Source organism: Rhinolophus ferrumequinum, chromosome X (genome assembly GCF_004115265.2).
Source record: "Rhinolophus ferrumequinum isolate MPI-CBG mRhiFer1 chromosome X, mRhiFer1_v1.p, whole genome shotgun sequence".
NCBI classification, from domain to species: Eukaryota; Metazoa; Chordata; class Mammalia; order Chiroptera; family Rhinolophidae; genus Rhinolophus; species Rhinolophus ferrumequinum.
This window is the reverse complement of record NC_046284.1, coordinates 119,632,496-119,650,484: the sequence shown is the minus strand read 5'-3', so window position 1 is coordinate 119,650,484 and position 17,989 is coordinate 119,632,496. Positions and strand designations below refer to the sequence as shown.

Genomic DNA, 17,989 nt, shown 5'->3' with positions numbered 1-17,989 from the left:
ACGTGTGTCTTCTTCACTTTCGTTGGGCCCCTCCTCCACCCGACCTGTGAATGCGGGAGGACCGGGGGTCCGTCCTGGGTGGTCGTCTGTCTGTGGGTCTGTTTTCTGCCTAGCTGGTCTCCTTGGGTGCCCCCAGCCACTCCAGTCTTTAAACTCGCTCTGCTCGGGGTCATCCCTGTGTGATTACCTTTTCCTGGGCACTCTTCTCCCACAGCCAGCTGCCCGCTGGACCCTCCACCTGGACAGCCTGTTGGCCTCTCACAGGGTTTGTCAAATCCTGCACCATGTGGAACCGACCCCTTGGCTCTCTCTTGGGCGGGTGGAAACATACTGACAATCCACCTATTATTATGTTGGTCTGAAATTGTCTAGACTTTTGAACCCAGTTGTTAACTGAATAATCGCTTCATATTTTTGTTAGGAGTGGTCTTTTAGTTTTGTTTATGGTGTTGACTTGTAATGAATAATTGCTTTATTAACCCAAGAGTTCAGCTGTCCTCTGATCGAGGTGGAGATTTGTAGAAAATGTGTGGCTTCAGAACTGAGGCCGCGTCAGTTATTTGGCACTCAGTATTTTAGCTCCCAGAGGGAAAACCTGCTTCAGTGCCCCGTGCAGACTTTGGAAGTAATTCTTACCGTGTTTCCCCGAAAATAAGACCTAGCTACACCATCAGCTCTAATGCATCTTTTGGAACAAAAATTAATATAAGACCCGGGTCTTATATAATATATAATATAGGACCGGATCTTATGTAATATAATATAATATAATATATAATATAATATAATATAATAATATAATATAATATAATATAATATAATATAATATAATATAAAAGACCCGGTATTATATTATATTATATTATATCATACCCAGTCTTATGTTAAAATAAGACCTGGTCTTATATTAATTTTTGCTCCAAAAGGTGCATTAGAGCTGATGGTCCGGCTCGGTCTTATTTTCGGGGAAACCCGGTAGGTTAGCCATGACATACAGTTGGGCAGGGAACTTGCAGACTGCACACAGATATGTTCCAAACCATTCACGTGGTTCAGTACTTTTCCTAGCAGTTTGTAAAAATAACGCCTTTGGGGTACAACACGGGCTGCCTAACTTTAAAAAAAAGCCAAGCAGTGCTTTTCACGAAGATGGCACTGAAAGCGAAGAAGGAAGCCCCGGCCCTTCCCAAAGCTGAAGCCAAAGCCAGGGCTTTGAAGGCAAAGAAAGCAGAGCTGAAAGTCGTCCACAGACACACAAAAAGAAGATCTGCACATCACGCACCTTCTGAGGGCTCAGCACACGGCGGCTCAAAGGCAGCCCAGATATCCGGGGAAGGGCACCCCCAGGAGAAACCAGGTTGACCAGTATGCCATCATCAAGGTCCCCCAGCTACGGAATCAGCCATGAAGAAGATAGAGGACAACATACACGCGTGTTCATTGTGGATGGCAAGGCCACCAAGCCCCAGATCAGACAGGCTATGAAGAAGCTCCATGATATTGACGTGCCCAAGCTCAGCACCCTGATGGAGAGCAGGCCTGATGGAGAGGAGAAGGCGTATGTCCTGATTGACTGGCTCCTGATTATGATGCTTTGATGTAGCCAACAAAATTGGCTCATCTACACTGCGTCCAGCTGGCTAACTCTAAATATAAAACGTTTTCACTGTTAAAAAAATAAGCCAAATAGTAAATATTTTTGGCTTTGTGGGCCAAACCTCACAATTCTGTCCTGTAGCAGTTGGTAAACAAAGGAGTGGGGTTGTACACCAGTGCAATTTTTATTTATCAGGGGAAAAAAAAGAAAGGCCACTGGCTGGATTTGGCTCCTGGGCCATAGCTGGCCAAGCACTAGTACAGAAAACAGGCTGGCTTAATTGATACCGAGTTGGATCGTTGCTATGTAGGAGAAACCAGGTCGAGGATTTAAGATCAAGATTTCTCAGGGTGCAAATTACAACATGGGTAGCATGCAAGCTTTTAAGAAGTCAGTCAGTACACACGTGTTCATACCTATGTGTTTAGCGCTGAGAGGTGAATATCCTCACACACACAGCCTAGTATGATAATGTAATTAGGACTGTAATCAAAGAAATCAGATAATAGCAAGTGGTAGCAAGGATGGGGAGAAACTGGTACCTTCTTATGCTGGTGGTGGGTTGTAAAAGGGTGTACCTTCTTTACAAAGCGGTCTGGCAGGTCCTCAACATGGTCACCGTAGTTACCATATGACCCAGCAGTTCCATTCCTGGATACACATCCAGGAAAGGAAGACACGCCCACACACAGACTTGTGCCGCAGTGCACACAGCAAGCAGCGCACACAGCCAAAAAGTAAAAACAACTCAAATATCCATCAATTGATGGATAAATCAAAGGTGGCATTCTGTACGATGGAATATTACATGGCCATGAAAAGGAGTGAAACACCAGCACGCGCTACGACGTGGATAAACCTTGAAAACGTGATGCTGAATGAGAGAAGCCGGTCACAAAATGCCACGTATTATTATATGACTCTTTTTATAGGACATGTCCAGAGTAGGCAAATCTATGGAGGCAGAAAGTAGACTAGCGGTTGCCAGGGGCTGGAGGGATCAGGAAGCGACGGCTAACAGGCCGAAGGTTCCTTCTAGGGTTAGAGAAATGTTCCAAAATTCATGATGGTGATGGTTGCCCAAGTCTGTGAGTTTACTAAAAAGCCATTCCCTTGTATGTTTATCTGTATTTTGAATGATCTCAGCGAAGCTGTTGGAAAAATCATTTACTAGGTACGGGATTAATGTATGAGAAATACTTAGTGAATGATTAAAATGATCCATCATTACTGTTTGGATAAAGGAGAGCAGAAAATAAGCCGGTGTCTTGGGAGCCACTGTTCTGGGTTGTGTGCGTTCCTGAGCGTTTCATGCTTTTTCTTCCCCGCTCCCGTGGTGAATGGGGTGAATGGTGGCCCACGTCCTCGCAGAGGCAGACCAGGGGAGGCGGTGCCCCTCGTCCCCCACATGGGGATCAGGGCCGTCTCCGGCGCCCAGGTGGGTCCTTTCACTGCCGGGTAATCCGAGGCCAGTCCTAGAGCATGTGTTACGCATGTTGTATTTCTGGCCGGGTTCGGGGGAGTTGCTTTGCTCCTGCCGCATGCTCACAGGACACACTTTTTTTTTGTCGTTGTTGCAGATTGAAGAAGGAAGTAAAGCCGCAGCAGTGGACAAGTTACTGGCAGGAGACGAGATTGTCAGCATCAATGACATTGGTCTCTCCGGGTTTAGACAGGAAGCGATTTGCCTGGTGAAGGGGTCCCATAAGACCCTGAAGCTGGTGGTAAAAAGGTAAGACTCATACCATGTTTAACCAAGACACACAGAAGGGAGTAGAACAGCAGCAGCATGTGATGTCTGCTTGACTTGTCTGTATCATTTCGGCAATCCTGATTTGGACTTAAGTCGTGTGTGTGTGTGTGTGTGTGTGTGTGTGTGTGTGTGTGTATGCACGCACATGCATGCATGCATGTAGAAGTATATCTCTTGGCCAAGGATGAATCAAGCATTAAAAATGTAAAAAGATTGCTTTGATTACTACCGATTGCTTATTTTGATTTATTAAGTGAATTTGAATACTCATGTCTGTCTTTGGCAATGTGTAGATTATTCTTTTGACAGGGAGAAAAACAGTGTGCTGCCGTTCCAAATGAAGTGACGTGTTGTTGCCTGTTGCGTACACAAGGTGGCAGGCTACCGAGTTTCTGGGTTTTCTGCTGAAATCAAGTGTGACAGTCGGGAGACACAGGCTAGCCAGCGCCCACAAGTTCTTGGTGCTGTGCTGAGGACTGAGGGGAGCAAGCAGCTGGTTCCTGGATATCAGATTGTTGATAGATGTGTGGGTGATTTGAAGCGAGTGGAAAGTGAAAATGGGGACATGGTGCTTTCTCATACGCAGGAAGTGGAATAGTGCTTCTGGACTCCACAAAGGTGTCTGTGACGTGTACTTTTCGTATAGAAATAATGCCCCACCTTGCATTTTGTAGTCGGCTAATCCAAAGTATAGTGTTTACATGTCCTTTTTAGCACAGTTACTGCAGTCTTTCCAAGGTTACCTGTAAATTTTAAAAAATAAATTGACTCGAGCACTTGCTTCGATTTCTAGTGCAGGCTTGAGGACAAATTCCCAAAAGACTTTTTTTTTTTTTTTTAACCCAAACTTTCATTGTTTGCCACATTAATTTAGAAACCTCATTTCTAAATGCTGTAGGTTCCTCCTTGTAAATCAGAACTAGCAAACTTCAGAATGGCAATTCTGGAGCCCTTTGGGGAGGATGGCACACGAGATGCACTGTCCCGTTGTATAATTATTCCCTTGTGGTCACCTCCTAAGGCAGGACGTGTGGCTGCATGGATTCAGGATCACCTAGTGTTAGAAGGTAACGGTGGTAAAGGAAGCTTGGTCCGCAGATGTAAGACACAAGCTATAAACCATGTCTGGATTCTCCACCCAGACCCCAGTCTGACCGGGGTCCCCTTTTCTTCTGTCGCCCATATTGTCTCTGTGGTAGGGCTGCCAGAGCCCGCAGAGTGCTGAGCTGGCTCGTTGGCTCCCGATGGGGACAATTTTGTCTCTTCTGTGGGGAAAGCCCCAGCTTTTTGGACACCGCAGATGAACTCTGGGCTGCTTACTGGAGTGCTAGGCGTACAACGACGACGTCTGGACTTGGCTTTGTTGACCAAAATCGCCTTGATCTGTGCCTGGCGTCACGAGAGGACGCCAGTATGGACGTGCTCCTTCCGTAAAACCCAGCTGTGTGACCCTGACCAGCCCAGGGGAGGCAGCCGCCAATAAAACGGACAGAGCTGTTGACACGGGATGGGGCACAGAATCAAGAGGTGACAGTATTTCCACCGGCTGCATCTAACAGGGTCCCAGGAATGTGGGTGAACCTGTGTGCGTGTAGATCATTGTGATAAATTCCCTAGCGTGGGAGTGTTTGTGTCAGAAGGTGCGTGCATCGTGAAGTTTGTTTTTGTTTGCTTTGTGACTATGACAGGTGGAAAATGGTTTTATTGTTTCCCTGGGCATTTCTGTCGTTAGAAGTGAAGTCGGACATCGTTCCACATGTTTACAAGCTTGTTTTTGAACTAGAGGGATGTACCTAAGGATATAAAAGAGACCATCTGGATCCTGTTCAAAGCTCAGCACCCATGCGTGGGAGCTGGTCCGCAGGATGGGGGGAGGCGGTATTGGGGCCTGCTCGCTGACTCCCCTGACCAGGTGGCCGAACGGCTGTTGGCCTGAGGCTCGCACTTTTGCCCCAAAGGCCTGGGGGAAGCCACAGTGCAGAGCTCGGGTTGCGTTCCGCGTACCTGCGTTCTTTCAACGAGGGCTGCGCAGAATGGTAATGTGGTTTAGATAGGATTTTGTATTTTAAGTGACGCATGTCACAAGATACAGAAACAAACCAAGTTGGTTCAAACACTTTTTTTTCCCCAACACACTTTTAATAACACACTGAGGTGTTTAACATTTTTTAAAAACAATTTTGTATTAATTTTGAATACTATGTGGCAGTATTATTTTGGCCTGTTAGAAAATCTGAAATGGTGCTTTGTTTGCAAATGTGAATGAAATTACCCACACCGGTTAATTAGTTAATATTAGGGCCTGTTGCTGCCGTCATCCAGCATGTGGCTGGAAACCCTAAAGGTCCACAAGGTAAGGACTCTAAAACTCCAAACTAACTTATGTCATTCTCCTCATTACAAAGGCAAAAACGAGAGCTTTCTTCCCCCCTTCTTCCGCCTCCCCCCCACTCCGGTTCAAGCTGTTGTTTCTCAGTCTAGGTGTGTAGGACACAGCTCCCTGGCCCCTGCCGATATTAGCAGTCGGTTGCCTGTCATCGGTCGGCCGCCCACAGCGGCTCACGGCAGCTCTCGCCAGCTGCCGGCCACTCATGGCAGCACGCGGCAGCCCACGCCAACCTCCGGCTGCTCACGGCTGTAGAGGGCGCAGCTCACTGGCCACATGGGAATTGAACCGGTGACCTCGGTGTTAGGAGCATGGCGCTCCAACCACCTGAGCCAGCGGGCTGCTCCCAACAATGAGGGCTTTTAAATGATGTCTCTTAAATCAGTCACTTGCCGCCTTCTCTCTCTAAATTTAAATGTGTGCTTAGATCTGACTGTCTTCTCTTTCTCCATCCCCAGGCAACCACTAATCTGACTTGTCTCATAGATTAATGAGCATTTTCTAGCATTTTACGTCCAGCTCCAGAATGGATCGTGTACTTTTCAAAAATAGTGGCTTGTTTATCAAAAGGCACGCTGGAAGTAATGCACGGACTCAGCCACAAGCACACAAGTAGTGTATGTTTTCTTACCTAAGAGTTTGACCCAAAGCTTCAAGTCAACCCTGCTTTATTTAACCTGATTCGACTACCTGCCCACCTCCGGTGCCCTGAGAAAGGGTGGCTTTTCTGATAGAGAGAAAGGAGGTGAGGATCTGAGGGGTGAGCGTGGCCAGTGCAGGTGTGCTGGTTCTGCGGGGAGCGGTGTGTGCACCTGCACATTAGACACATCCCCATGGTTTCGTAGACAGAACGGGGAGTGTGGCGCACGTACTCCCTCCCTCCCTTCCACTAGTGACAGCGGCCGTGTCGTGTTCCTCAGGCTGGTTTGATTTCAGGGCGGTGAGTAGGGCACCAAGCAGCCAGGATAGGATTGCGATGAGCTGGTTTTACAAAGCCATGGCATCTTGTTTCCCGGGGCCTGGGTAACTAACGCGTATCTTGTCATCGTTTAGAAGGGGCCTGAGAGCGGTGCCGTAGGTGCAGGATGGCTATCTCTCTCCGGCGAAGTGTCTTTCCCAGACAAATGACAGCGGGCACTTCCTTTCTCCCGGAGTGCTGTCAGCTGGAAACACAAAGACTGTGACAGTGATCCCCAGCAAGTGCACATATGTTCTCCTCCGCCACACCCAGGCGGCGTCCGGGGCCTGTGACGTCGAGGGCGAGGGGGGCGTCTACGCAGGCGTCGGATCAGTGTCAGGCCAGGCCGAGCGGACAGCCCTTCCTTGGCCCTTCCTTCCTCTCAGGCACTTTGCTGGTCCATCTCTGCTTGGCCGGAAGTGCCTCTCGCAGGAAAGTTCGGGGCTGATGTGGTAACCTCTTCTTTGTCTCTCTCTGTAGTCGTCATCTGCACTTTTCACCTGGGTGTCCAGGCCACGCCCTAGAGCTCCTGATGGGACGTTCTGGAACGGATCTGGGAGCTGGTGTTTTCACAGAGGGCCACAGGCTATTTTGCTGGGCAGCCGTGGGGTTATACCACTGGCTTAGGCAAATGTGTTTGGAAAAGGTTAAGAGCATTTTCCGGATTAGTGCGGCCCAGTAGGTAGGTAAGCCCACTCCATAGGGCGTGTGCGAGGGGGCCGGGCCATCTGTGCTCTCGGTAAGGGCTGTCACCGTCTTGTGGGACAGCGCTGAGACACAGCCAGCCATTTTTCTCACTTTAGAGGCAAATTACCGCAAATTCAGCTCCTGAAAAGTACGTATAATTTCAAACGCTTTATGCAAAATTTCTTTAAAATAGGCCATAAATTATTTTCTAAAGCCTGTAATTACTCTGTTGGCCTTTTTTCCAGATTTATATGGTAACAGTCGTTTACAGCGAAGTAAGTACGCCTGCCACCTCATCATTCATCTTCGTCTTGAACCAGCCGGTTGTTGCAAGTACTTTCGCCAGCCCAAATTAGCGATAAGGTTGATTGTTGATTCATGTTATTTCCTGCCTCTTGCTGACAGCCTTAAACCTTTTTCTGACTCTAATTACAGCCACTAAGCATACATTCAGGAGTAGATTAACGGGAGGAGGTGCTTTGCAGGAGGCTGTAGAGCTTAGCCAGACCGAGTGGTGTGGTCCTGCATGTGAGTGAAGAAAGCAGGTTTTGGATCTAGTGACAGCACGCATGCCTGCTGGGAGGCTGTCCTTCCGACATGCATTGGTTTCTGGGTGTCACTAAGTGGCCTTGGATTGGGTACCAAGCCAGGATGGTGCTGTGCTCCGCCCCCGCCCCTGCTTCTTGGAAGTGTCCTGAGCAGGTGGCTCTGTGTGGGGCCCCACCAGTGATGAGCACAGATGCCCCCAGAAGCGGAAGCAGCTCCGTGCAGTGGTGCAGCCAGAGTGGCGGGGTGCTAGGACATCGGCAGGTGTGTCTCCCCTTCCCTTCCCTCTCCTCCCGAGGGCTCTTCCTGAGGGCAGAAGCAGTGTTTGTTCTGATGGAGACCGTACATCTTAGTGGGGACGCTGCTGGGTGTTGACAAAACCCTGTGCTTTCGGAGGGCAGTCTGAGATCATTTGTTCAAGTTTCAGGGGAAACGTTTCTATTTTGAGCATTTTGGGAATTACGGCCGTTTGCTACTGTGCTTATTTTCTTATTAAAGCAGAGTAGATCTAGAGGTTTGTGCTGGACAGACACTCTAATTTGTTTGGGCTGTTCTCCATTATTTTTTAAATTGGGATACAGTAGTTGACATATGTTAATTTTAGGTATACCAGGTAATGATTCGGCGTCTGTATACACTGCAAAAGGATCACAGCAAGCCTAGTTAACATCTGTCACCACACATAGTTGCACTTTTTTTTTCTTGTGATGAGAACATTATTGTTTTTATTAACATCAAGAGGACAAACCGTGTGGCTCAGAGATGTTTTCTTTTGGGGAAAAGTTGCTTCTGTTCAGATTTAGACTTGTATGTCTTAAGCACTTGAATCAGGTGAATCTCTATGTGAGATGTTTCTTATTCTAAGTCAAGTAGAGACTGGTAAAAAAGACTTTGTTTTCCATGGCCAGGCATGCTAGTGATGTTTTATTACAAAATTTAGTTTGAAAACATTGATGGTTTCTAATATATTAAGACATACAGGCAATGTTTCACTTATTTTTGATTCTCTGTTTTCATAGATAAGACTCGTCAGCCCTGCCCTTCCTCCTTAGGGCTCCTTATACTTAGTTATATTAATGGTTGCAGGTTGGAATGTCTGGAGTGTCTTTGCCAAAAAATCCACTCTGTTGAAATGTTGCCGGGAAGTGTGTTGGCGTCGTCGAACACTTTGGCTTGAACTACATCGCACGTTAGACAATTGGGGCTCTGCGCTGTGAACAGGTGGTTTGGACAAAGCCTTTTTAGTACCGGTGGTGCTGAGGAGATCGGCTTTTGTTTCGTTTTTCCTGACGTGAATAGGTTTCTTGATAGGAAGATTATAAAAGTTAATGGAGAAAAAAACACACCAAGTCATTTGGGTCCACTCCAGCTCTGCCTGTGTTCAGTATGTGGCGTTTCCACACAGTCCTTTGTGCTAAAACACTCAGGAGGAACACCAAAGGCAGACATGAGAAACATGCACTTGCCCTTGGGGGTGGGGGGTGGGGGGTGGAGATAAGGGGCACTCGGCCTCTCAGATGGGAACCGAAGCTTTCATCCTGTGTGAATGCTGCTTCCCGGCCCTGGCATTTGTTTAAAAATGCAGCTTTGATGTCTTGTATCGGTTTCAGCTGTTGTGGTCATTGGGGAATTTTTATCTTTCTGTAATTCTCATGTATAAAGGCAGGAACTGCTCAACTCTTATCCCAAAGGACCATAGATTTTATCACGCGTGATGTCACCATCCTCAGCATTTCATTGTCTGACCACTGCTGGGGGGACGAAGTAGTCTCTGCCACAGAAATCTCCCCAAAATGCTGCCAGGGGATTGACTTTTTCCTTATAGTAAACACACACACACACACACACACACACACACACACACACGGACTCGTTTTTAGAGTGCTCTGACCTGTGTTTTATACATGCATATAACATGTTGTTATACATGTATGTCACTGCAGCCACGTGGTTAAGTTCTCCCGTAGGTCCTTCGCTCTGGGAGCTGGCAGCTGAGTTGGGCTGCCGGGCACGGTTGGGGACAGCTCTAACAAGTAGTGAGCCCGGCCGAGGGTAGCAGGATGGAGGGAAGCTGATCTCAGCAGTCATTCCTGAGGACAAAGGCGTTGAGCAATTCTTTGGAGGCTGAACCAGGTTCGAGATGCAAATATGGACCTGTCAGTGATTCTGGGGCCTCCCAAAGAGGAGGGCAGAGGGTGAGCAACAAAAAGGGAGTGTAGGGAATGGGGTGAACAGGTGGCTTGGACCAGAGCAGTGCTTGTCAGGCCTGGGCTTGCGTCTGAATTACCAGGAGGGTTTATGCAATCACGCCTGGCCTGCCCAAGCCTGTGCCAGGTAATGCCAGTGCCGCTGGCCCAGGGAGCACACTCAGAAGCCCTGGGTCAGGTGCCAGGAAACCTGGGAGCGCGACCTTCCTTCTGTGGCAACTGGGAGCAGCTGAGGGTTCTGGAGCGAGAGTGGTTCTGGCCAGAGCCGAGGTGCTGGGACGTTGGTCTGGTGGGAGATGGAGACAGACTGAGGCAGGGAGAGGCTGGCTAGGACACAGTCTTCCAGAGGCTGGGTGGGAACCGGAAGGAAGTGGCAGGGCCAGAGCGAGGGTCATTTTGTGTGCTTTCAATGGGCTTATTTAGTTTGTAAAGAATAAAAGGGAGTTTTCAGTTGTCCCTGTCCTCCAGCCCAGGCAGCCCCTCAGCCTTGTCCTGGCCTGTGCCCTCGGACGGACTTGTCCTGGGGGCCCTGCACCCTCTCCCTTCCCTAAGCTCCGGGGTCTCCCTGCATGGGGCTTACTCCAGTCACCCCTGAGAACTCAGGAGTATTTGCAGGGCTTCCCAGCTTGTCCTTGGTCTATCTGGAAGGTCTTTCCCACGTCTGTCCCCGTCTGTCCGCTGACTGGTGCTTCTCTTCCTGAGGCCTCACTACTGACTTTCTTTCCCGAGAAGGCTTCTCCAACTCCAGTGTTGCCTGAAAGCCCACACACCCCGTGCGTTCCCCCGTCACAGCACCCACGCAGCGCCGAGGTCCCCACGCCCTCCCAGTGACCACCTGGCCTCCCAGCCATGGGTCTCATACACTCAGACCGTCTGAGCTCCTGAGCGCCACATGCAGACCTGGTTTATTTTGTGGGGCTATGCTTGTTTGCTTCGTTTGAAAAGGTTAGGAAAATAACCCAAAACTCCTGTGCTGTTTCTTTTTCTTTTTTTTTTGAAAGGAAGGAGGAAATTCTCTTTTTTACGTGACTGATATTTCATTGCAGCCCTTGTTCTAATCATTGCTTTTCAAAAATGAATTTTGATATCTAGATCTGTAGTTAATTTCCAGTGACATCCCAGCCTTTCTTATACTTGTGATCTAAACCCCCTGTCTTTTCAAAAAAAGAGAGAACTACCCACATGTAAAATTATTTTTAATAATTGAAGCATACTTAGATTAATTTTGGTGTGTCACTTGTGGGAAGATTTTCATGGGAACCCCTGTTAGAGTGAATCATTTTATCTGGAGTACCAGAAAACCCAATGTGAACAGTCAGTGCCATGGCTTTCCAGTAATTACACGAAAGGATTATCACGCATGGACGGAAGATTATGTGTTGGAAGGCCGACCGTGGCATGGGACAGTGCTCACAGAACCCAGCGGGCTGCGGAAACGGGGGACCACCAAGTCTGCAGAGGCTGCCAGCTGTCTTCTAAAGACGCATGGAGGGAAATGCGGGCAGACGGTCCTCGTGGTCGTCTTGAGGTTCTAGGTGGTTTCCCTTTGCCTTCTTATTGGCCTTTTAAGTTTTTTTTTTTTTTTTTTTACTGTTTTTTTTTTTTTAATTTATTTTTAATTTATTGGGGTGACAATTGTTAGTAGAATTACATAGATTTCAGTTGTGCAATTCTGTATCAGATCATCCATAAATCACACTGTGTGTTCACCACCCAGATTCAGCTCCCCTTCCATCACCATACATTTGATCCCCCTCACCCTCATCCCCCACCCCCCAACCCCCTTACGCTCTGGTAACCACCAAATTACGTTCCCCAGATTAATTTTCAAACCCCGTTGTTCTTTTAAGTTTTTAATGTTCCATGCTCTCTACAAGAAGCATACATTTATGATTCACCGACGTCGGTAGCCATTTGAATGACATCTCTTCCCTGGACGCTGGGATAACAGGGTTCGGGGGTTACAGTCCAGTGGGCGTGAGTGTGCCCATAGCCTCTTGCTGTGGTGGAGCTGCGTGCGAGGATGGGGTCAGCCCTCCCCATTGTTGGTCACCAGGGTGCTCCTCTGGCACCGCTACCCACGCTGCCTGCACAGAAGCACGACCGTGGCCATCTCTGGGTCGAGTTGTGCCCTCCTTTGGGGCTGTCATGAGCCCTAGCCCTCCCTCACCTCTTTCTGTTTGGCCTCAAGAGCGCTCTTCCTGAATCAGCCCGCCCAGAAATGGCCCTCTCTGTGCCTCCCGTGTGGAAGGGGCTTCCTTACCGGTCTCTTGATTCAGACCCGTGCATCCACGCCGCCCTCAGCCAGCTTGCGTCTGACTGTGGCCTCGAAGGGGGCCTTCCTTTCGCAGCTCTCCCATTCATTCCTGTTTCGTATTTACCCGGGGCTGTGTCTCCCATTGGACTGTAGCAGACATCCCACCTGAATGAGTGGTTCAGGTGGGGTTTGTGGCATCAGCTAGTAGTGTTTGTGCACTTGCAAGGCTCACAGTCTGTGAGGTGGCACGGCTGGTCTCCCCACGCACTGAATATCACGTGGTGGTGGTGTCCCAGGCCCTCACGTGGGGTGTTTGGCTCTCCTGTCCTGTCTGTGTACTCCTCATGGCCCTCACAGTTCCAGGGACAGGGTGGTTTACAGCCACGTGTGTGTGTGTGTGTGTGTGTGTGTGTGTGTGTGTGAAGAAACACCACACTCTTGTTGACATGAGGACCTTAAATCTGTCATTTCTGTTCCACCTGGGGTGGTGGTGGTGGTGGTGGTGGGGGTTGAAACTGACCAAAGCGACAATGAGTGTGTGAGAACTCTAGGTGGCACCAGAGCTATCCGGCACCAGAGCTTTGCTGTCCAGCATTGTCACAGGATTGTGACTGAGGACCAGTATACAGGTGCCAAATGGCCTTCCGTGTCTTCTTAACACAAACCCAGCCATTCCAGGCCATCGGAGGTACTTGCAAACAGGAACCAGCCTGAATCTTCTCTGATTCCCAAATCTGTGCGTCATGCATTGGGAAATGCAAAGGACTTGACAAAAGCCCAGATATTTTAGGGAAATTTCACTGTCCCCGGGGGCTGTGATATCCTGTTATACCTTGTAGGTATAACCCTTTCCCACTGTGTTTTCATGTATTTATTCTTTTTAAAAAATAGTCCTCATTGCTACTGTAACTGTTGACTATGTTTTCTTGAGAAAGAGACATGCATCTGTGTATTATCTTTTTAAAAACGAGGAGAAACATTTACTCTAGTCTTCAGTAACCTTGCCCGCCCCCTACTCGTCATTCTGGTGGTGGGGTTGAAATGTTGCTGCAAAGTGTGAGGCATTTTCTTTTCCAAGCCTTCTTTTTTTCTTTACCTCCAGTTTCAATCAGTCTAGTCTGCTTCATTTATTAATTAACTATAAAGGAAGATGAAAGAAGTGATGGACATTATAGCACAGAAAAAGTCGTCTGAAAATGAAATTCATGTGGCCAGAACCTTCCTTACAAAGATCTTGAGCAATTCTATGAGGTATAGTCTGGGTTTTACAATCCCTTCTGTGTTGTGATGAATTTGTCTGTTTGGTGCTTTGGTTCGTGGAAAACTGGCATAAAGTTCACGCATTCCACATTTTGCCACCCCATGTATTTTTCCTCGTTAATTATTGGAATCACCAGGTGGTTTATATTAAAAATGCTTTTTGGTTTTTCCTTTGATATTCGCTTTTTTTGTATAATCTTTCATGTTTTTGCCTGCTTTGAAGAATGTTTGATCTCCCCAAAGTACCCCCCAAGGCTCACCGGAGCTCTTTGTCCATTCTTGGGCTACAAGCCGTCCACCGCGAGACTAGTTGTGTCCTCCACTGAAGGCGTGGAATTAGAAGAGGTGCCCGGGGGCTCTGTTGTGTTTACACGGCAGCTGGAGGGATTTCCACCTGGACAGACCTTAGCACACCTGGGCAAGTGTGGACAGAAAACAAACCACGCACGGCGTGGTGGGGACTGTGGAGAGGGGTCTGGAGAAGCCTCATACCACAAGTCAGAAGCCCGGCATGAGTGGACTAGACCTGTTGGTGCAGGGCGTTGCGAGTCACGTGATGGGGACCTTTAGCTGACGTCTCAGACACTGAGAGGCTCAGAGGCAGCTCGCCTTAGTTCACTATGCGATAGCTGTATTTACTTAGTTAAGTGAGTAAATAAACAGAGAGAAGCAGTGGAAACTCTGCGACCCAGCTGAGCTGGGGACTCCCGGAGCTTTCCTCCAGCCCAGCACCTCGTCCTCACGGAGGCCCGGGGGCCCTGTGCAAAGGTGTGCGGAACAGGAAAGGTAGGGGATTCTGTTTGTGGCCTTATGGGGGGGTGGGGGGCGGGAAGGGCAAGGCTTATTTACTTATTTAGAACAAATTTTGAAGAATAAGGGCTGGTTCACCTTTTGGAGCCCGTGATTCTCGCTCTGCTTGAGAGCAGGGTCTCCATTAACAGACGTTTCCAAAGAGCGTTCCGGCGCAGGTGCAGTGGGAAGCACCGGAAAGGGACGGTGTAAGTCACGCAGAGATAGCCGTGACTTCTTTCGGTCTCTCGCTCCCGTCTCGCCACAAGGTTGTCCTTTGTGTGAAGTCCCTGAGTTGCCTGTGTTCTTTTTCAGGAGGAATGAGCTGAGCTGGAGGCCGCACTCCTGGCACGCCACCAAGTTCTCTGATAGCCACCCCGAGACGCCGGCCTCTCAGTTCTCCTCTGCCAGCGTCTGCCCTTCTTGGCACGGCCGCCACCACGCGAGGTAGGCGCTGGTTTCCCGTTAGGAGGATGGGGACTTTGACACGCCACGGACACTCATAGCCACGCAGCCCTGTCACGATGGCACCTCTCTTGACTTGAGAATGATTTTGTTTTTCTCATGAGCAAAGGCGATTGATTGACTCTCCAGTACTGGTAGGACGGTCTAAATCTGTTTGCTGTACAGGCAGGTGTACAGTGCTTAAAAACAAACACCAGGAATGAAGCTGAACAGGTGGTGCTTTCTCATCTATGTTGTTTAATTAATGAGTCCAGAGCCAGGAGACCTACCTTTTTTGGCAGAATCCCTTTGGGCCAGCTGAGTTGGTAGTCCTGAGCCCACTGGGACAGGTGTCCATGTGACGCACATGTCCACAGCCACAGCCTTCTTTAGAGACTTTTTAAAATTAAATTTATTGTGTGACATCGATTAGTAAAATAATACAGGTTTCAAATGTACATTTCTATAATATATTGTCTGTATGTCACATTATGGGTGATCACCACCCAGAGTCAGTTCTCCTTCCATCACCATATATTTCACCCCCTTTTCCCTCTTCTACCACCCCTTCTTTTGAAATTTTTGCAGGCATATTGCAAGGCAAGAGCTACTTAAGTTTCGGGCAGGTGCATTTTACAAAAGCTTGCCCTACTGTGCTGTTGTGGAAGTACAGGAGTACCTCGGTTTTTTCGAACGTCTCCGTTGACGAACATTTCGGTTTACGAATGCTGTAAATTTTACGGATCAATGGTGTCATTAGGTAGTAAAATTCGTGCTAAATTTGCAGTTTTAGGGGTTCATTTTAAAGATCTGGAACGGATTAATCCATTTTGCATTGCTTTCTATGGGGAAACAGTGCCTCAGCTTTTGAATGTTTTAGAACACCAATGTTCTTCCGGAACGGATTACGTTCGAAAACCGAGGTGCCACTGTATAGGGAAACCAGGGGGCTTCACAGCCCCATGCTAGGGTGACAATAGCAAACAGAGTGGCTTTTATGTGTGTGTGCATGTGGATCTGTGTGGGCGCATGCATGCGTGTGGATTTGTGTGCTTGCATATGTATGTGCATGCATGCGTGTCTGTAAGTGTGTTCGTGTCTGCATGTGTGTGTGTTTGGAGCTAATGTTAACCGTCTCACGGTCAGTTTTTGACTGTTAGTAAATGCAGGTCTGCTGCAAAATTGCAAAGTAAGGGACTCATGTGAAGTGAAGGAAATACACGTCAAACACAGCATTAGCTATTTGAAGTGACAAGAGATGATGGCATTGGGAGCCCAGGGTAATTTTGAAAAACCACAGAGTCTCAACTGAGTGGTAAAACCAGTGGAAAGTGGGCCTTTTATTATTGAAGTGACTTAATGGAATAGAATCTCCCTTAAGCCCATATAGTGTTTCTCCATTAAAGAAACAGGTATGCTGCCCACATCTGTGTGGAAACCGTGCTTATGCGTTATTTCTATCTGCTTGGACTTAGAGTCTCATGGAAAACTCACCTCAGGAGTGTTGGTAAGAGAAAGCAGAGGAATGCACTCCATTTCTGAGAAAGGACCCTGGTCTGCCCTCACAGGAAAGCGTGTAAAACCGAAACGGTCACCTCCCTCCCTCAGATGACGTACCTAGCCACTTCTCTCGCCTGTGTCCTTTTCCTGGTCACATGGTTTTCTTTCTCATCCTGGTTCTCCTAAACCTAAAATGGCCACTGTTTTTTGTTTTGTTTTGTTTTGGTTTTTTTACCGTGAGGAATGAATGTTCCAGCTCTGTTGAGCTTTAATGAACATGTGTAACATGGCTGGCTACACAGTCTCAGCACATACAGAGTGTTGTTGCTACGTCACAGAGCAGTGAATACCTGAAGTAACCATAATCACCCAGCTTGTCGGAATAAACATGATTTTCTGTTTCCTCCTCTTGGACCCCCACCTTAGTTAGCAACCTGTATTGTTGGCATTCAGGTACAGCTCCCATGAACTTGGCAAGGTTTGATCAGGCACCCCCAACACAGCGTGTTGGGTGGCCCTATAAAACCTGTCGTGTGGGTTGTCTGTGAGACATTCCATTGACCGCCAGCTGACGGTGGAGGTGTTACTACAGCTCCCCTCCCCCGCCCCCTCCCTTTCTCCGAAGTGATAGCTTCGCTGCCACCAAGAGTCACGAGAAGGCCCAGGGCCCTCCGTTCTCAGAGGCGGCCACCACCCAGCGCTTTCTGGGCCTGACCCGGGCTCAGCCCCGTGGCGACTGGAGGCCGGAGCCCGCTGACCAGCCGCGGAGGCTGGCACAGCCCCGCGATGGGAGACCCGGGAGCTCAGGCTGTGCAGCAGATGCCCACCTGGATTGCGGGTGGCCCTCACTATTGCGGGTGGCCCTTTACTATTTGGGTTTGGCAAAGTAATGTCCTCCGTGAACTTTCCCTTTGAATTTGAAAATCGTTCGTTGGATTGCTTCTTTTGTGTTCATAACCGGTAATAAAAATCAATTTCTGCGCTAAACCAGGGGTCCACAGCACGTTCTGTGAAGGGCCACGGAGGAAATATTAATAGTTCAGGCTCTGTGGCCAGTGTCTGCGGTGGCTGCTCACCTCTAGCTCCAAAGCAGCCAGCAACTGTATGTGTAAACCAGTGGCTGTGTGTCCCCTTCAAACTTGATTTGCGAACACGGGAATTTGAATTTCCTATCATTTTCATGGGTCCCGAAATATTTGTATTTTGATCCTATACCACCCCCACCATTCAAACAAACCTGGAAGCCGTTTTGAGCTCTTGGGCTTCATTTTGCCGAGCACCGCACTTCAGTGGTGATTGATGTGAAAGGTGTCGACAGGGGCCCCGCCGGCTGGTGACCCCTGGAATCCGTGCAGCCTGTGGGCCTGACGTGAGAGGTGGCTCGCCAGCATTGGAGGGTATCTGTAGGACGCACACAGTTGCTGTTTGAATTGCTGAAACCTGGACGTGTTTAAGGTCACCTTTTAGGTCCGGGCATCCCATCCTGGGAAGTATTATTGTCACCTGGCCTTGTGATGTCCTGCTTAGGGCCAGCTGCATGCCCAGAGCTGTGGTCTGCCTCCCTTTGCTGTGTGCGACTTGATTCTAAAGTAAGGTGTCCCTGTG

The 17,989-nt window shown here is 48.5% G+C and overlaps 1 protein-coding gene across 3 annotated transcripts in view; it reads left to right on the top strand.

Annotated features, from left to right (window-relative positions):
• Positions 1-17,989, top strand: part of SHROOM2 (shroom family member 2) — a 128,908-nt gene that overhangs the window by 56,443 nt on the left and 54,476 nt on the right. For 2 of the 3 annotated variants that reach the window (XM_033106576.1, XM_033106567.1), the window contains exons 2-3: positions 3,178-3,329; positions 14,756-14,887. In XM_033106576.1, the coding sequence (XP_032962467.1) occupies positions 3,178-3,329; positions 14,756-14,887 (284 nt within the window). Of the gene's footprint in view, positions 1-3,177; positions 3,330-13,549; positions 13,643-14,755; positions 14,888-17,989 lie in introns of those variants that run through there. The other variant, XM_033106584.1, reaches the window with a different exon arrangement.